Raw genomic sequence first — 21,407 nt, forward strand, 5'->3', positions numbered from 1 at the left:
GTTTTCAATGATTTAAACTGTATATGTATTTTATATCTACGAAATGTTGGGGTAAAACATGGGTAGATGTAATAGGTGATGTGTGATAAAATGATGAAAGGCCTCAATGTTGTTGTTGTTGATCCAATTATTTAGCGGAGTATAAATGATGACCACAGACTCTTCTAGACAGTCAAGTGGAACACTAGCAGGCTTGCAACCTGTAGGTATTTGTGAATGATGTGTTCACTGGTGTACTCCATCCCCTACATGGTTGCCTTTAGGACATGTATTGCTAAGGAACCCCCTTAGCAGTGGTGTCCATCCCGATGATGATCCTTAGGCTAGGTCCCTTATGATAGGTGTTTAGGGACGTAAAGTGAGGATAAAAGGAACAGGTAATCGGGTTATTGTTGATTGATGAAATTAATAAACTTATTTATCGTGGGTTGAAATCCCTATGTGCTCACAAGGCTCCCAAGCCTGACCCACTCAGTTTCTTGTATTACAGGTAGTGGCGCATGAGTATAGATGTGATGTTTTGGATGAGGGATTACAGATATAGGCCTGTAGATATGAAATAATGTAGTAAGGCTTATATTGTACTGTTTATGCTTTTGATCTATATCGAACATGACATCCCAAGTCTTTTAATGAAATACATTTCCTTGGAAATGCTTTTGATAAATCTTTATCATATTTTTTTTTGGGACAAATTCCGCAACACTTTTATTTAAAATGTTACTCTGATTATCAAACAAAGCATAAACAAAATTGGTCTTTTCTGGCCGTGAACATGGGGATGTCACAGTTGGTATCAGAGCATTAGTTTAAGCGAGCTAGGAATTTGTAGGATTTCTAGACTTAAACTTAGAATGCTAAGCGATGATTGTGAGATGCGAGCACTAGCTTATTTTAGGAATTGTGCTTATAATGCTTTTATGTGCTAAATGCTTTGTGCATGATATGCTGTTATTTGTTCGGATCTATGGTCTGTTGCCGACCGGATATGGAAACCTTAGGTGTTTAGGATTCTAAACGTAACACTACGATATTAGAACTAGCATGTAAACATTTCGGAGAGATAAGGATGATTTAAACATCAGTCCTAAATAAAGATCTAAATTCACCTTATTCGGTGTATAGATCAAGATGGCAAGGACCCGTAACGGAAACGTGAATGCAAATGGGAACAGAAACCAACGCCCAGTGATTGAGCAAATACCAGTTGTGGAAGCCACTACTGAGCCAATAACGATGGCTGGAGTGCAAGCGATGATCCAAGCGATGTTGGATCGTCAAATAGAGGAAACCATACATTTGCTCCAGCAAAATCGAGAGGAAGCGACTATTCAAATCGAACAGCCTGAGTTGAACGAAGGGCAGACTGAGGAAGGAAACTACATTGGGACTGTTGGTCAAGCCAACCCACTGATAGTTAGGCAAAACCACCAGGATGGAGGAAATGATGGACGTGGATGAAAATAGAAGGATTTCATGGCATCCAAACCACCGAGTCTATCCGGAAGCCTGGCACCGGTGGAAGTCATGAACTGGATCTCTGAGATGGAGACGATGTTTGAGAGTTGCGAATGTAGCAACAGGTAGAAGACCGCTCTCGCGGTTCCTCTATTGAAATCTGTAGTACTAAGCTGATGGAAGCTATTAGCTGATTCAATGCCCAAAGGTAAAGCAAGCAAGATGTCTCGGGAGGATTTTCTAGTACAGTTGAAGATGCAATACTGCTCTGAACAGGATATTCTGGAGATCAACAACGAGTTCCAGAATCTGAAGAAGGGAAGAATGAGCATTACTGAATACGCTGCAAGCTTTACTGAGAAAATGAAGCTTGTTCCTCACCTCGTCCCAACTGAACTCTCAAAGGTTAACAAATTTTCCCTTGGATTACTAGCGGACATTGGTCCAATGGTCAAGCAAAATACCACTCTGAAAGCCGCCATCTGGGCTGCTAAGAATGTGGAGACCCAGATACGAGAGAAGGGTCTGGAGAGAGCGGCGATGGGAGAGAAAAGGAAATTTGACGGATCCTCGAGGTCCGGTAAGAAGAGTAAATTCTCGAAGTCTGGTTCGAGAGGAGGAAGAGTCGAAGCAAAATGGTGCGACAAGTGCAAGAAGAAGCACCAGGGGAAATGTGACGGAGGAGTCACTTGTTTCAAGTATGGAAAGCCTGGGCATTATGCCAACGAATGCACGTTCACTAACAAGGTATGTTATGAGTGCAACAAGGAGGGGCACATTTCAAAGGATTGCCCAAAGAAGAAGGAGGCAGGAAGACCTAACATACCACCAAAGCCGAAGGCGAGAGCCTTCCAAATGACGCTCGAGGCTGCAAAGGAGGCAGCAGACGTCGCTTCAGGTACCTTTCTTGTAAATGTTTTTCCTGCCAATATACATTTGATTCTAGAGCCAACTACTCCTTTGTGTCGTGTAAATTTGGTAGAAAACTAGCATTACCTGTAGAAAAACTTGATAATGTCCTGATTGTAGAAGTTGCCAGTGGCAAGTTCGTACCTGTTTGTAATCGTATTAAGAATGTAGTCATCGACCTAAACGGAAACGAATTCCATGAGGAGCTATTACCCATAGAGTTAAACAGTTTCGACATCGTTTTGGGTATAGATTGGCTTAGCACCAATGATGCTAAGATTCAATGTCGAAAGAAGATAGTAAGGGTAAACCCACCCGGAAAGGAATCATTTATGGTGTACGGGGACAAACGCAAAGTGAATTCTAGAATCATCTCCCTGATGAAAGCCATGAAATGTTTGTCCAAAGGATGTGCATCATACTTGGCATTCGTAATCGATTCTAAGAAAGAAAAGAAAGAGGTGCAGAATATACCGGTTGTATGTGATTATCCGGAAGTCTTTCCCAAAGATCTTCCCGGGTTACCACCTGATAGGCAAGTAGAGTTTCGGATAGACTTGTTACCAGATACAACACCGATAGCAAAGACACCTTACTGATTAGCACCGACGGAGATGAAGGAGCTAATTATGCAACTTTAGGAGCTGTTGAACAACGGTTTCATTCGACCTAGTTCATTATTCTGGGGAGCTCCGGTGTTATTCGTGAAGAAGAAGGACGGAAGCATGAGGATGTGCATAGACTACCGAGAGCTGAATAAGGCAACAGTGAAGAACAAGTATCCATTGCCGAGGATTGACGACCTATTCGATTAGCTGCAAGGTTCGAGCTACTTCTCAAAGATCGATCTTAGGTCGGGATATCATTAGCTGAAAGTGAGAGAGCAGGATATTGAGAAGACTGCATTCAGAACTCGATATGGACACTACGAGTTCTTGGTTATGTTATTTGGACTAACCAATGCTCCTGCAGCATTCATGGATTTAATGAAAAGGGCATGAAAACCATTCCTCGATAATTCCGTGATAGTGTTCATCGACGAGATTCTGATCTACTCGAAGAGCCAATAATAGCATGACAAGCATCTACGGGAAGTGTTGGAAGTGTTAAAGAAGGAGAAGCTTTACGCTAAGTTCTCCAAGTGTGATTTTTGGATCTGAGAAGTCCAATTCTTGGGTCATGTGGTTAACCAGGAGGGAATAATGGTGGACCCTGCAAAAATTGAAGCTGTAATGAAGTGGGAACATCCAAAGAGGCCCACATAGATTCAAAGCTTTCTAGGATTAGCCAGATATTACCGACGATTTATCCAAGGCCTTTCTTCGATAGCTGCTCCATTAACAACCTTGAACCATAAAGGAGCTACATATACGTGGAGTGAGAAACACGATGAGGCATTTGAGAAGCTAACGAAGAAGTTATGTGAAGCACCGATACTTTCTCTATCCGATGGAGTTAAACACTTTGCGGTTTTCAGCGACGCATCTAGAGTCGGTTTGGGTTGTGTTCTAACCCAAAGAGAAAAGGTGATAGTATACGCCTCTCGAAAATTGAAAGAGCGCGAAAAGAACTACCCCACTCACGATTTGGAGTTGGCTGTAGTAGTTTTCGCTCTAAAAATATGGAGGCATTACCTCTACGACACGAAGTGCAAGTTGTTCACTGATCATAAGAGTCTCCAGTATCTCTTTAATCAAAAAGAATTGAACATGAGGCAATGACGCTGGATAGAGTTACTCAAGGACTATGACTGTGAGATACTTTACCACCCTGGTAAAGCAAATGTTGTTGCTGATGCTCTCAGTCGGAAAGTCAAGCTTGAAAGGAAAAGGCCAAGAGCCTTGAGAATCGAAGTCATCTCGACAATTGTGGAAAGTATCAGGAAAGCCCAAGAAGAAGCTTTAGAGAAGAATGACCGAAAGGAAGAACGTTTGGGAAAATACGTTAGTGTTCAGTACAAACAGTCGAGGATTGAAGGTATTCCAAGATCGAATTTGGGTACCTAAGACGGGAGGAAAAAGAGATCTTCTGATGGAAGTAGCACACAATACCATGTACTCAATTCATCCTGGTAGCACTAAAATGTATAGGGACTTAAAACCCTACTATTGGTGGCCGACGATGAAGCTCGATGTTGCGAAGTATGTGGCCGAGTGTGTAACATGTGCGAGAGTTAAGGCACAACATCAGAAACCGTATGGGAGTTTAGAACCTTTACCTGTACCCATGGGTAAATGGGAAGACATCACCATGGATTTTGTGACTAAACTACCCAGGACAAAGAGCGGTCACGAAATGATTTGGGTGGTCGTGGACCGTTTCACCAAGAGTGCACACTTCATAGCAGCCAACGAGAAGTGGTCTATGGATAAGCTTGCAAATGCTTACGTGAAGGAAATTGTAAGACTTCACGGTGTACCACTTACGATTGTATCAGATCTTGATAGTCGTTTCACGTCGAGGTTTTGGAGGAGTCTACAAGAGGAGTTGGGTACAAAGTTGTGTTTGAGTACTGCTTACCATCCACAAACTGATGGTCAGAGCGAAAGAATGATTCAGACACTGGAAGATATGCTGAGAGCATGTACCCTCGAGTTCCAAGGGAACTGGGACGAGCACTTACCTCTGGTAGAATTCTCCTACAACAACAGTTTCAACTCGAGCATCAAGATGGCACCTTATCAAGCCTTGTATGGACAAAAGTGCCGTACACCGTCTTGTTGGCTTGAAGCCAGAGAGAAGCAGTTTATGGGCCCCGAGATAGTCCATGAGATTGCTAAGAAGTTGAAGGTGATTAGGGAACGGATGTTAGCAGCTCAGGATTGTCAGAAGAGCTATGCTGACAAGAAAAGACGACCGATGACCTTCAAAGTTGGGGATTCGGTTTTGCTTAAAGTCTCACCATGGAAGGGACTTATACGATTCGGGAAACAAGGAAAGTTGAGTCCAAGGTTTATTGGACCACTCAAAGTTCTTCAGAAGATTGGGAACCAAGCTTACAAGCTGGAACTGCCCAAAGAACTCGATGGTATAGATAACACCTTCCATGTGTGCTATCTGAGGAAATTCACGGGAGAATTTCCCGACATAATTCCAATCTCAGAGTTAAGAATGGATGCGAATAAGAGGTTAATCAAAGAGCTTGATGCAATTGTTGATTGTAAGACTAAGAAGTTACGACGCAAGATGGTCGACTTAGTGCTAGTCCGATGGAAACATTCGAATGGGCCGAATCTCACTTGGGAAACAGAGGATGACATGATGAGTCGCTATCCACATCTGTTTGCTGATGCATGATTCCGGGACGAAATCATCCTAAGGGGGAGAGAATTATAATGCCCGGGTTTCAGGGCTAAGTATTTTTGACAATCTAATAGTTTAGGTCAACTATTGTAACTCTTTTTGAAGTAATAAAGATGAAATATTTGAGTATTATGTAAATTATGTGTATTTATTTGCTTATTATTTAATTATAAATGTATAATTAATAAAAAATAAAAATAAGCATCAAAATTAAAGTGTGATATAAGCCCGATATCTTTAAATAAAGTTGTAGTGGTCGAAACAAGGATTACGGGGATACAAAGAACGCCGAAATCCGAGTTATAACGAAGAAGTTATGATCTGTCGAAGTTTCGCGACAGAATCAGCACGATACCGGGAAGCGTAAATAGTGAATTTACGATAGAGCGAGATTTAGCCTTAGCGATTTAAATGAAAGTCGTATAATGCATTAAACCAATAGTGTCCATAAAAAGAACGCCCAAATCTGACTTCGTATGAGGAAGTTATGATTTTTCGAAGTTTGGGATTAGCAGTGTACAACCCGAAATTCGAATATTAGATCGAGCGGTTTTTAGCCGACACGACCTAAACGAGAGTCGAAGATCTCGTTAAGAGTAGCATAACGAGAAAAAAGATGGGCAAAAACGGACATTGGATGAAGAAGTTATGAGAATTTAACGGACCAATCCTGTCCCAACCTATTAATAATATAAAATATAAAATCGACTCAAAATTAGCCGACAGAGTCTAGACGAAAGTTGTAGAGTACGTTCCCACCTTCGCATGGATATAAAGAACGTCGAAAACGGAGCTCGTACGCGAAAGATACGAATTTTGAAAGTTTGCACTTGAATTTGCGAAGCTGATTGCGAAGTTGCTGACGTGGCTAAATCTCAGTTGTCGCTTGCTGAGCACGGTCTCGCTTCGGATGATGACACGTAGCCTCGAATTACGCCCCGCGCCCGAGATTGGTACGCCCAGCGTACCTTCGTTTCCTATCTGACTGGTGTGCGAGACAGATGGAACCAAGGTGGCATGATTATCTGAAGTAACGCCCCGCGTAGCTGAGGACTACGCCCAGCGTACGTCCGAGGCTCGCAGGCTATAAAAGGGGGCGAGGGTCTCTGAATTTTTCACACATTTTCTCATTCTCTCTCTACAATCTTTCTTAACTCCCCTAAACCCTAGGAAAAACCCCTAGCACCCTAAGGAAGCCCCGAGGCTCCCGGAGTCCCGAGAAAAAGGGTCTTTCGGTTTCAGAAACGCTGCTCCGAGCAACGCCCGGTTTTCTTTAAAATCCGCTGTAAGTGACATACGATTACGCAATTTTTAATATAGCTTTCAAATAATTGTAAGAATGTTATTAGGTCCTTAAAATAATTATTTAGCCTATTATTATGAGTTATATTAAGTGTTATTTAACGCTTATATAATAATAATAATAGTCAGACTATTAATTTGTCGCGGTTGACGTTAGACTAAACCCTAGTGGTATTGATACTAGGTTTTATCGAAGGAAAACTGTTTTGAGAGTATCGAAGCGTTGTCCGAGTGCTGAGTCACCACCTTTCAGGTGAGTGCATAGTTACTTTCAGCTTATACATAGATATGAAGCATTTTATATAAATTACGTGCTATGTGTGCATATTATCTTAATACTTGATATCTATGCTGGATGAACGTTTTTATACATGTTTTCAATGATTTAAACTGTATATGTATTTTATATCTACGAAATGTTGGGGTAAAACATGGGTAGATGTAATAGGTGATGTGTGATAAAATGATGAAAGGCCTCAATGTTGTTGTTGTTGATCCAATTATTTAGCGGAGTATAAATGATGACCACAGACTCTTCTAGACAGTCAAGTGGAACACTAGCAGGCATGCAACCTGTTGGTGTTTGTGAACGATGTGTTCACCGGTGTACTCCATCCCCCACATGGTTGCCTTTAGGACATGTATTGCTAAGGAACCCCTTTAGCAGTGGTGTCCATCCCGATGATGATCCTTAGGCTAGGTCCCTTATGATAGGTGTTTAGGGACGTAAAGTGAGGATAACGGGAACGGGTAATCGGGTTATTGTTGATTGATGAAATTAATAAACTTATTTATTGTGGGTTGAAAACCCTATGTGCTCACCAGGCTCTCAAGCCTGACCCACCTAGTTTCTTGTATTACAGGTAGTGGCGCATGAGCATAGATGTGATGTTTTGGATGAGGGATTACGGATATAGGCCTGTAGATATGAAATAACGTAGTAAGGCTTATATTGTACTGTTTATGCTTTTGATATGTATCGAACATGACATCCCAAGTCTTTTAATGAAATACATTTCCTTGGAAATGCTTTTGATAAATCTTTATCATATTTTGTTTTGGGACAAATTCCACAACACTTTTATTTAAAACGTTACTCTGATTTTCAAACAAAGCATAAACAAAATCGGTCTTTTCTGGCTGTGAAAATGGGGATGTCATACATTCCAACAACAATCCTTTTATTGTCCAAATCTCGGGTATCATGCATCGTCGTCGTACGGTCCAAGCGCTCAATACCAGCTGCAAGGAACGAAAGCCATCCCAAATCAAGACTGCCTCTCCCGCAACGTTACATCTCCTTTTTGTCAAAGAGCTGCTGGATTACGAAATACCCAACACAACTAAATTGCCAACAATCAAAACCTACAATGGCATCACTGATCCAGATAGCCATATTGACACATATGAGTGGACGATGACATCCTTGAAGCTTGACGAGAGGTTTTGGTGTACTTATTTTCCAACGACCCTTGATCGCAATGTAGGCATGTGGTTTAAGACGTTGTGACCAGGAAACATCTCCAACTTTGCACAACTAAAATACCTGTTCCTCACCAACTTCATGAAGTTGCGTAAGTATAAGGGAGACTCCACTCCATAATAGGCTGCAAACAGAAGGAGGGTGAGACTGTGCGAGAATATTTCACAAGGTTCATAAATGCCACATTAGACGTGCTGGGACACGACGAGGGGCTCATAGCTGGCGCCTTCACATGGGGACTCTTACCAGGCCCCTTATCACAAAAACTTATGGGTTAAAAACCCCAAACGATGGCAAAGCTAAAAGAGAGGGTGAAACGATATTTACGACAGTAAGAGGGCTAGGCAGCAAAGCAGGCATACCTAAATGCTATGACAACCAAGTGTCACAACCCAAACCACACCGACTTCCGTGGGGAAGTAGGCATTTCGGCCCAAGAAGGAGGCCTCAGGCACGGTTCCATCCATTCATCAAAGACGATAGGTGGGGATGTCGACCATATGTATACACGGTTTCGGAGAAACAACAACCATCCAAATCCATCAAGAGTCGATATTGTGAGTACCACAAAAGCAATACACACAATACTACTAGTTGCTCGGTGCTTAAGAAGGAAATAGAGGAGAAGCAACTCAAGGGAGACCTGGTGGAAATAGAACGGAGCCTGCGTGCCAAATTCGATGCCGAGAACACAAAGAACGCATCACAATACGGGGTTCAACCAAAGGAGATATTTATGGTATGCAACAAGTGAAGTAGGGAAGAACAAACAGCCAACCAGTGGATTCCCAGACCCCCGACAAGGACACTCACATTATCTGCTCAAGACCCTAGGCCGAAGGGATGGAGATGCGATAACCCACTAGTAATCCAGGCCCCCATTAAGGATGTAATTACACACAGAGTCTATATCGACACAGGGAGCTCGACAGATATAATCTACGAGCACTGTTTTCGACTTCTCCTGGATCGCTGGAAAGACAGTTTGAGGCCCACGGCGGGGAGGCTAGTCGGATTCACCAGTCACAGTTTATGGCCGCCAGGTACCATTCACCTTTCCCTGATGATAACTAGCCATGACGGGCAACGAAAGAAAACAGTTCTGATCAACTTCGTTGACATCCGACACCCGGCGGAGCACAACATCGTCCTAGGAAGAACAGCCCTCCTAAACCTAGGGGCGGTCCCATCAACCGTGCATGGAATCATGAAGTTCAACACTTCGTCTGGTCTGGGTACAATACTTGCCACTCCACCTAAAGAATTGCAATGCCTTACAATCATGAAACCGACAGAGATAACCAAGTAGGCAAAGAAGCCGCGACACGATCCTACAAAAGGCAAAGAAGTGATCGATGAAAGACACCCCGATCAGCTAGTCAATATTGGTCATAATCTCCCAGGACATGTAAAATAAGAAATGGTTAACCTCATCAAGCGATACAAACATGTGTTTGCATGGACTCCTACGGACATGGTGGGGGGTAGATAGGAAGCTCATTGAGCATAAACTCATGATCAAACTAGGGGTAAAAGAGGTCAAACAGAAAAAAAGGATCCAAGGAAGGGACCAGAACAGGGCAATTAACTCAGAGGTAGCTAAGCTGATGAAAGCTGGAATAGCAAGGGAAGCAATTTTCCCAACCTGGATTGCTAACCCAATTATGGTACGCAAGCAAGACGGATCGTGGCGTATGTGTATTGACTTTTCCGACATGAACAAAGCATGCCCCAAGGACTTCTATCCTCTCCCGGAGATGGATTTGAAGGTGGAATCGCTGCAAGGATTCAAGCTGAAATGTTTCTTGGATGCATATAAAGGGTACCATCAGATTTTGATGAGTAAGGAGGACGAAGAGAAGATGACTTTCTATACGGATCATGGCACCTTCTGCTACACCAAGATGCCTTTTGGTTTAAAAAAACGAGGGAGCTACGTACCAACGTTTGGTCGACTCAATTTTCGCCAAGCAAATCGGGAGAAACATTGAAGTATAAGTTTAGGATATGGTGATCAAGAGCCCAGATGAAGACAGGATGTTTCAAGACATCGAGGAAACCTTCCGCACATTAGAAAAGACCAGAATGAAGTTGAACCCGACCAAGTGCACATTTGGGGTAGAGGAAGGACAATTTTTGGGATACTACGTTACCAAGCAGGGCATTCAACCCAGTCCGGTTAAATTAGTCGAGTTTATGGAGACACCGCCCCCATGCACCTTGAGAGATGCACAAGGCTTGAACGGGAAGCTTACTGCCCTGAGTAGGTTCATCTTGAAATCTACGGACAAGGCAATGCCATTATTTCATACTCTAAAAGGCTGCATTGAAAAGAACAACTTCCATTGGACGACCGCGGCGGAGGAGGCTCTCCAGAAAATCAAGGAAGCGCTACACAAGTTGCCTACGCTAGATAGCCCCATCCCAGGGGAAATGCTGCAAATGTACCTTTCGACATCAAATGATCCTTCTATGCTCTTCCTTCTTCCTTGAGGTCAAAACCCACAAAAATCACACAAAAGCCTTAGTTCTTGCACCAAAACACTTAGGGTTTGCTTGGAGAGTCTTTGGGAGCAATAGGGACGAGTGGTGGCTGAAAGAGATGATTAAATAGGGTGCAAACCCTCAGATTAGGGTTTTGTCCAGTCAGAGCCTACTCGTCGAGTCTGGCCGCCGACTTGACGAGTCCATCACTTAAGTCCCGTGTCCAAACCCACTCCTACTCGACGAGTTGGGCCTTCAACTCGCCAAGTCCCAAGCCAAAAATTCAAAATACAACAAAATAAATTACATACCAGGAACCGAGTGCTACAAGACTAGTTCAAAATGGTGCCATGTAACATTGCCAAGAATCCTCTGAGGAATCTTCTATCTTAATCTCTGTTAAGATATTTTTAATATATGCAAAAGATTTAAGAGTTTTAATATTCATCTTTATCTATCACTATAGATTTTACATTCCAATAATGTATATTGTCATTCCTAAGTCTTTCATTTTGGAAATACTTCCGAGTCAAGGCAAAAGGGCCTTGCATAGTCAGAATATAATTTCCCATGATTAGGTATGTATTGTTCGTACAAGATTAGGAATATCACTATCATCCCACTAGTTCATAGTAAACATATATGTCATTTTTATTTTGATATAAAAGCATACCTTGTGTTTTCATATCAAAATGATGATTAGCTTAACACATTTTGTTAGGATACCATGGCTTAAGAAAACCTCTATGCTAAGCTATATAGATAGCTTCAAGTAGATATCTATTAAGAAAAGCGGTTTTTTCTTGAAAACTATTTTTCATATCTCATATTAAGAAAATGTAGTCATGGTAAATAATATCATTGTTTATCTAATCATATCTACTTGTGAAAAATATTTGATCTTAGTAAATGACATGAGTATGATAAAGATCATAGCCAATGACATGAGTATGAGAAAATCCTTGTATAAAAAATCTTGCTTAAATGTGCATATGTCTCCATATGTTATTTCTAACAGAATTGCTTATTCCTTTTAACCTTTCTATAAGGAGTAAAATTAATCAAGTCAATACTTGATTACTAGACGTGGATTACATCTTAGTGTTCATGACTCTAATTCATTTATCAGTTTCAAGATCTGATATAGTGTAACATACACGCTTTGAAATCGTGTTTAAGTAAATAATATTATGAAATATTATGTGAATTTGAATGTTGAGTTCTAACAGATAGTTTTTTTACTAGAAATGAAGTACAACTATGTTTAGAATCACTCATAAAATATTGGAAGTCTTATGAGATTCCAATTAAAAACCAAATAATGAAATATAGCGAAAATATAAAATTTGAAATAAGTAAAATTTTATTATTGAAAGTTGTAGATAATCTCGTTAGAAATATTTAGGCGTAAACCTCATCGAAATCCGAGTTATAACGAAGAAGTTATGACCAATCGAAGATCCGCGACAAAACCGGCACGATGCCGAATGACGTAAAAAGTGAGTTTTTTATAAACTACTTTTTAGCCTTATTAATCTAAATGAAAGTCGTAGTATTTGTTAAAGCGAGAAATTCGATAAAAATAATGCCAAAATCTGACTTTGTATGAGGAAGTTATGATTTTTAGAAGTTTCAGCTTAGCAGTAGACAGTTAAAACTCGAATTTTAGATTGAGTGATTTTTAGCCGACACAACCTAAACGAGAATTGAAGGTCTCGTCATTTGTAGTACAACGGTAAAAAGTATGACGAAAACGGATGTCGGATGAAAAAGTTATGATTTTTTAACGGATTTTCCTGTCGCGGTCTGTTAAAAGTAATAATATTAAAATTAAAATCAAAATTAGCCGACGAAGTCTAAACGAAAGTTGTAGAGCATAATTTTAGCTATGCATGCACATAAAGGACATCAAAAACGGAGCTCGTATGCGAAAGTTATGGATTTTAGAGTTTGGGGTTCAATTTCCGTGAATTTCGCATGGTTGGTGTTCGACCACGTCACCCTTGTTTGGAACTCGACCCCTGTCCGACGCGTGTCGCCACTTGATTCGGCCGAAGCCGCGACTCAATGGCCTTCCAACATGCCTCACATTCGCTGGAGCTGTCCGATGCGTGTTTTGGCGTCCGAGGCGATGTATGAGATGCCTCTTATGACGTCTCGCATAGACGCATGCCTTCGCCTCCTTCGGCCGCGTGCCCTTCGCTGCCATCTGTCTCTCTCCCTCGCTGCCACCGAGCTGCTTCGCTGCTGACTCCTCCTCTCAGCCGACCCTCAGATTTCCTCTATAAATAGAGGACATGTGAGACCTCTCTGGTAATTTTTTGAAATTTGGCACTTTCACCCCCCTTTTTGATATTTTTACTATTCTGACTTCCCCCGAAGCCCCGGTACTGATTCCAAAGCCCGAAACACGCTCCGAGACTCCCGAGAAGCCCGAAAAAATTTATCTTTTTGGTTTTGAAGCTCTACCTTCGCAGAGCCCGATTATCAAGAAAACTCTCGGTTTTCAATGAAGAAAGTCATATTTAGAGCCGAAGTACTGCCCAAATTAATATTTTAGCCCTCGGTTATTTCACGGTGAGTTTAATATATAGTAACAATTGTATGTTATGTTCTATATGTGCTATGTGCTTTTCAGTGTTATTATTCCGGGTCATTTTCCTGGGTTATTTTTATTTGCTATAGGTTAGACATGGCTATAAGCCTGAAATCTACCAAAATGTTAATTCGAAGTTGTATGTCTTCTGTGCCATTTGGGCCAAAGCTTTATTGATGTATATCAAGCATGGAAATTGTTATGGCTCATTGGTTGTATATCTTTAAATCAAATCGATGATTGATATGGAAAGCTTGTCACATGATTCACATATGCCCTTGTTTTTCCTTGTTCATCTTTGCTTCTGCCATATTAAAGTATATATATGGCATAATGTTATATTGTATCTATTATTGAACTCACTAAGCGTCACCGCCTACACTCTCAATGTTTAACAAATTGCATGAGATAAACATCCAGGATAGTTATATATTGGTAGAAGATTTTTGAATAGTTTGAAACTATTGTATCGATAGAAGCTTATGAATAGTTTGAAACTATTGTATTGTGCATTCCCATATGTATAAAACTATAGAATCCCGGGAAGTAATGTAATATATATAACACTTTAAAATAGTCGGTTTGTATCCAGTAGTTTGTAATCTCTTTATCAATGTAAAATATTGTTTTTATGAATATGCAAGTAGCATGTTTTGGGGTAACTATATTGTTAAGTATGAAAGTGTGGGTCTTTCATAAATACGAAAGTTTGGGTCTTTCATATAGCATTTTGGTAATTGATGGATTTGCTAGAAACCATCTAGAAGAACTCATTAATGAGAGATTCCACATTTATTAAGTAATAGATGATTTCTATCATTAATGTGAACAATTTGTGTTTACAATTCCTTGTTGAAACTAGTGTCAACTACTGCTACATTAGGCTATGGTTCTTGAGACGCTTCAAGTTCCATGTGTCCCCCGCTTGATTTTTCATTAGAAGCCTTATTTTTGTTAATTCAACTTTCAAAGGAATAAGAGAACTTATTCTTAGTGGGTTTGTACATGATAACTTGAATGCGTTTTTTTCAGAATACTCTACAAATATCTATTTAGTAGATTTTGGGTTTAAAAGGCTTACTCTAACATAGGCTTCAAATCCTCAAAGCATTAAGTAAGATAAGGATGGAGCCTTTCTGACTAACCATCGACCGATTATAAGTTCGGTTTCAGTGTCCGCACTACTGCACTGAAACTTTGAAAAATCATAACTTTCTCATACGAAGTCAGATTTAGGCGTTCTTTATATGCACGCTCTCGCTTTTATGATTACTACGACTTTCATTTAGATTACTTTGAGTAATAAGAAACATATCTCCGATTCACTATTTTCGACACTGATGGCTCTGTTGGTTTGATCATGAAACTTCGAAGAAGCATATGTTCTTCATACGAAGTCGGATTTAAGTGCTACTTATATCCACGAGATAGTAATTACTACTACTAGTATAACTACTACTACTACTACTACTACTACTACTACTACATATTTAGCTAAGATTATATCTTAAATGTCTAGCCTGAATTCGCGGATGTTACATCACCAACCTAAATTCATTTAGATAAATGGCCTATCAAACAAAGCTCTTGTGTGTACTTCAATACAAATCGTATCAGATACCTGGAGTGTCGACTATGATGTGAAATTGAAGGAAAACCATCATTGATTAAAGCAAAAACAATCGCGAAAACAAAAACGAACCTCCACAAAGCATAAGCAAGCACAATTACCAAAGAAGACACATAAATCTGGTAGCTGTGGCGGTTGAGAATGGTATTGGTGGCAATGGTGAGAGGTGTGAGGTAGAAAGGGTTTTGAGAGAATAAAATCCACCACCTGTGTATTCGCATGTATTTGAAGTAATCCGGCGAGAGAGGCGATGAGTTATGACTCATCTATAACCGTAGTAGGTTAGAAATATAATCGGGTGATAGATGCAATAACAATCCAATGATCAAAATTGGCAAATTCCACAAAATGTTGTAGTTAAATTATGAAATAGCAGAAGTTCAAATGCACATATTAACATATGAATATGTATATAATTTTTAATATTTATTTTTTATAACTAATAAAAACTATATCGGAAAGGGAGATGATTTGTACACAACAATATTTTTTTCATACACAACAATTGATGTTTTAAAATGTTGTACTGTACAACTCTATAATGCATAAATTGTTGTGTACGGTAAAAAAAATATTGTGTACGAATCACTTCTCTATCGGAAAGAATTTATGAAAAATTATTGAAACATTAGTTTAAACTTTAAATAGCTTTAAAAAAATAGCTTATAAATTAAAAAAAAGGGATAATGACTTGAAAGAGTAACGAACTTTCGACTTTTGTCACATTTAGTCACTAAACTTTTTTTCGTTATCTATTTGCCATTGAACTATTGAAACTGTTCACATTTTACCCTTATGATCGGCTGTTACCGGTCATAAGGGTAAAATGTGAACAGTTTCAATAGTTTAGTGACAAATAGATAACGAAAAAAAGTTTAGTGACTAAATGTGAACAAAATCAAAAGTTCGTTTCCTCTAAAAAGTTCAATGACTAAATGCGAACAAACTTCCTATTCCTATTGTATTATGTTTTAGCAAAATTATTTATTTTTGTTTAATTGTAGCAACATTTGTTGATGAAGAAATCTATAAAATAAAAAAACAAAATGTAACATCCGGATTTCCATGTATCATAATTTAAGTATTTTTCTTTTGAGTTAAGAAGAGAGACTCGACGAGTTGACGCCTCAACTCGTCGAGTAAGGTCGCGACTGATGACTAAGATTAATGAATGGACTCAACGAGTCGGTGAGGCGACTCGACGAGTCCACGCTTTTGGCAGAAACCCTAAATCTTTGGGCCCGAGCCATATTTAAAGGCACTTATGGCTTCAATTGCAACTACCTTTCCCATAAGTGAGAACCCTAGCGAGCTTGAGTGTGTAGAGTGAGAGGAAGAACTATCTTGAGCTTTTTGGTGTGATAGATCTGGACCCTTCTAGGTCTAGAGAGCTGAGAATATAAAGCTTTAGTAGAGTAAACCTTGGGGTTCGAAGTTAGGAAGAATAACCTTAACCAACAATGTGATGAAATAAAATGATGAGAGATAGGTGATGATAGAAAGGTGATGATAATTAGGTAAATAGATGATGATGAATATGTGATGTAGGATGAAAGGAGATACCATAACCTTATCCAACAATGTGGCGATGTAGTAATCTACCAGAGTATAGATGGCATCCACGGACTATTCTAGACAACCTAGTGGAAACACCAGCAGACCCATAACCTGTAGGTGATGAATTACGATTTCAGGCGATGTTGTAACTACGTATTCATGCGATGATACTCTAACCCCTTACTATGAATTACGAGTTCAGACGATGTTGTAACTACATATTCATGGGATGTCACAAATTTCGCATGCCAAACCAATGGTCATAATTTACATCAGTGAGAATGGTTTATTTTTTTGTAAAACCAAAATCAGATTGGAAATTTTGATTTTTTATTTTGGAAAATGTCAAACCATTGGTTTTTTTATTTCGGTTTTGGTTTTTTGTTTTTTTAAATATATTTTCAGGGTTGTTTTTTTTTTTTTTTTGCTTTTTTATTTCATAAATTTCTTCATCAACAAATGTTGCTACAATTTAACAAAAATAAATAATTTGGTAAAACATAATACAAGAGGAAGTTTGTTCACATTTAGTCATTGAACTTTTTAGAGGGAAACGAACTTTCGATTTTGTTCATATTTAATCACTAAACTTTTTTTGTTATCTATTTGTTATTGAACTATGGAAACTGTTCACATTTTACCCCTATGACCGGCAACAGCCGGTCATAAGGGTAAAATGTGAACAGTTTCAATAGTTCAATGGCAAATAGATAACAAAAAAAAGTTTAATGACTAAATGTAACAAAAATCGAAAATCCGTTACCCTTTCAAGTCATTATCCCTTAAAAAAATAAATAAAGTAGCTTGTGGCATAGCCTAAATATGTAAATAAAAATTAGTTGAAGGACGAAATTTATGAAGTGCTGTAATTTGAATCCTAGACAAGATTGAACAGGGTGATGAGTCATCAGATACACCGAAACATGTGAGACGACGACGTTAAAGGACACCGGATTCAAGAATGGAACACAAACATATTGACTACATTGCCACGTGCCAGGAGATTAAACAACATGCAAAATATTCTTTTGTCGTGGCAGACACCGGATAAGTCCTTTGCAAATGACCAACGGTTCAATGTGCCTTAAAAAACAAAACTGTTGATCCTTAATTTCAATTTCACCCCCTTCAAATTGAGTTAATGACACATCCAACCGTTATTGTTCAAATATACTTCTCTTGTGCTACCGGCAGTAGCCAGTGAATCCTTAATTTCAATTTCACCCCTTCAATGTGCCTTAAAAAACAAAACTGTTGATCCTTAATTTCAATTTCACCCACTTTAAATTGAGTTAATGACACATTCAACCCTTATTGTTCAAATATACTTCTCTTGTGCTACCGGCAGTAGCCAGTAAAACAACGCTCCTTTGTCGGTCACACTCACTCATCCTTAACACTCTCTTTCGTTGTTCCAGAATCGTACTGTTTTTGGCTCGATTTCACTTCAAGGATCACAGATCCTCCTTATCTTTCTCTCAAGGTATGTGTTTTTACTAATTAAATTTCCAGTTCTTGTAATTTTATACTTGTATTCAGCTTCAGATTGTTGAAATCGCTGCTTTATTTTCGAATCAATCAGTTCAACTTTGGTAAAGTGGTTTTTGCTTTTTTGTTCATTTGATTCCTGTTCTTGTTTGTTAATTTATCAATTATGTTTTTGATGTAGTTGTAAAAGCTTAATTAGGTTTACTTTCCAAGTTTTGCGTAAGCGATTCACTTCGTTTTCCTTTTTTTATTTGAACTTTTGTTGATTTCTAGGTTTGTTAAATATGTAATCGGTACTATTTCACTGTTCGTGTTCCTTTTGCTGATGCATCGCATATGAATTATGATCGGTTGTTTTGATCTCAATTCTCGAAGCAAATTTCTAATATGTGAAGCGATTTTGTTTGGTTTGTAGATATGAAGGGTGCAAAAGGTAAAGGTGCAACAAAAAGAGGCGCATTGAAGCCTGTTGATGACAAGTTAGTATTTTTGCACATCACAAAAGTGATTTTGAGCTATCAATCAACTCAATGAATAATCCTTTCCAATTTGTTGTTATAACTCTTCTTTCAAAATTGAGCTTATATTATGATTTATGAACGTGTGAAATCTTCTCTTTTTCAGAAAGGTAGGGAAGAAAAAGGCTGTAGGAAAAGGCAAGGCTAAAGGAGGGAAAGCAGAAAAAGATCCAAACAAGCCAAAAAGGCCTCCAAGTGCCTTCTTTGTTTTCCTGTATGTTTACAGTTTCTTTTTTCATGTTATAATAGAACTCGAATATAGCTGCTAATTGAGGACATATTGTCATTGTAGTGAGGAGTTCAGGGTGACATTCAAGAAAGAAAACCCCAACATAAAGGCTGTTTCAGCTGTATGCTCTCTCTCACTCTTTATTTGGTTCAATTTTGAGTTTTGAAATTCTTTTAAATCTTGATTTTATGCGATTTCTAGGTTGGGAAAGCTGGTGGAGAGAAATGGAAATCAATGAGTGCATCTGTAAGTATTCTTAAGCTGAATTTGTAAAATGATTGGTGTTTTGTGTTTAATATTCAATCTCCTTTTCAGGAAAAAGCTCCATTTGAAGCTAAAGCTGCAAAAAGAAAATCTGAGTATGAAAAACAGATGAATGCATACAACAATAAACAGGATGATGATGCTGATGAGGAATCTGACAAGTCAAAGTCTGAAGTAGATGAGGAAAGTGGACAGGTATTCTTTGTTTATAAACTTTTAGGGTTTATTTTAACAAACTTTTTTCTTTTTTCATATAATATCATCATGTGGTTTACACCTAATAGTTTGTGGATAATTGATAAGTATTATGTTGTCTAAAATGAGTAGGAAAATGCTGATGTTGATGAGGAGGAAGATGATGATGATGATGATGATGATGAAGATGATGATTGAAATTTGTAATACATGAAAAAGTTGTGTGTTTTTATTTCAGTCTTGTTTTGCAAATGTAACCCTTACACTTTTTCCCTCCTCAGCCTAATGTAAACTCTTAACTAAGTTCTTGCAATGCTAGTTTAGCTTAAAATTAACATATTAGTGTTGCTTAATTGTTCATTTTATATTTTCATTGTGCATTGAATTCTAATCAAATTAGGTGCTATATATTGGCTTATAACATACTTGAATACATAAAACTTTGACGATCTCGATTATTATTAATACTATAAAGTTGAGAAGATACCGGTACGACAACAGGTGAAAGAAATACAGACTCTATACAAGAGATAAAAAGCAAAATGAATACACAAACTTGGGGAATAGGACTTGTTAAGGTAATTAATTTTTTGGGTTTTTCACATATAGGTAACTATTTTTTTTTGTACACATCTACGTAACAAACTTTTTAGAACTGTTCACATATGACCATTATGACCTGCTGTAGCAGGTTACATCCAGCTGCAGCAGGTCATAATGGTTATATGTGAACATCAAGTTCGTTACGATTTGTACAAAAAAAATAGTTACCTAAATATGAATAAAACCAAAAGTAAGAATAAATTACATGAATGGTCCCTATGGTATAGGGGAATTTGTGCATTTGGTCCCTAACTTATTCTTTTTAACTCAGATGGTCTCTACTGTTTATTTTTTGTTGCACGCTTAATCCCTGTCTTACCTAAAAAGATTACTATGCCCTTATTAATTTATTTTTTTTAATTAATTTTCTTATTTATGTTTTTTATATGTTTAAAAAAATTAATAGATCTCACATATCTGTATCTCCTCACTATAAATCTGAAAGCACATTTGAGAAATTTAATTTGAGTCCCACCGGTCACCATCCCATCTCACATCCTCTTCAACCTCTATTTTCTTTCAATCTTTAGTGACATGGAAGTCTTCACAATCCTTTTTTTTGGTCCTTCAACTCCGGCGAACAAACACCATAACCCACGGTCTCTTCACTTTATTGGGTTGTGGTGTTGGTTCGCTGAAGTTGAAGGACCGAAAAAGAATAGATGGTGAAGACTTCGTTGTCATTAAATATGGAAAAGAAATAAAACTTTAGGATGATGAAAGATAGGATGGTGAGGAGATACAAATATGTGAGGTCTATTAGTTTTTTTAAACATATAAAACAGTACATAAATAAGAAAATTAATTTAAAAAAATTAAATTAATAAGGACACACAAGTCTTTTTAGTTAAGACATGGACCAAACGCAACAAAACAAAACAGTAGGGACCATCCGAATTAAAAAAATAAGTTAGGGACCAAATACATAAATTCCCCAAACCACACAGACCATTCGTGTAATTTACTCTTACTTTTGGTTTTGTTCATATTCAGGTAACTATTTTTATTTTGTATACATCTAGGTAACGAACTTGTTGAAAGTGTTCACATGTAACCATTATGACCTACTGTAGCCGGAGGTAACCTGCTATAGCAGGTCATAATGGTCATATGTGAACAGTTTCAAAAAGTTTGTTACCTAGATGTCTACAAAAAAAGATAGTTACCTACATGTGAACAAACCGAAAAGTTAATTACCTTAATTAGTCTTATTCCCCACAAACTTGTATTTAGGTTCTTTTGGTTGGAAAATCTATTTTAGAAATACAGACTCAACACAATTGATAAAAACCAAAATGAATACAAACAGACTTGTATTTAGGTTCTTTTGGTTGGAAAAACTATTTTTTATGTTGTATTCTATCTTATAATTAAAGAAAGTGATGTAT

General features: G+C 38.3%; 1 protein-coding gene across 1 annotated transcript; it reads left to right on the forward strand.

Annotated features, from left to right (window-relative positions):
* The first annotated feature begins 18,077 nt into the window (after positions 1–18,077).
* Positions 18,078–19,751, forward strand: LOC145012713 (high mobility group B protein 3-like). The gene is made up of 7 exons (XM_078971505.1): positions 18,078–18,205; positions 18,626–18,689; positions 18,835–18,942; positions 19,021–19,078; positions 19,159–19,203; positions 19,273–19,416; positions 19,549–19,751. Exons 2-7 carry the CDS (start codon positions 18,628–18,630, stop codon positions 19,612–19,614), a joined length of 483 nt encoding a protein of 160 aa, XP_078827631.1. The 5' UTR covers positions 18,078–18,205; positions 18,626–18,627; the 3' UTR covers positions 19,615–19,751.
* The last annotated feature ends 1,656 nt before the right edge of the window (positions 19,752–21,407 follow it).

The sequence above is a fragment of the Lactuca saligna genome, chromosome 8 (genome assembly GCF_052625555.1).
Source record: "Lactuca saligna cultivar CGN05327 chromosome 8, ASM5262555v1, whole genome shotgun sequence".
In the NCBI taxonomy this organism is placed as follows: Eukaryota; Viridiplantae; Streptophyta; class Magnoliopsida; order Asterales; family Asteraceae; genus Lactuca; species Lactuca saligna.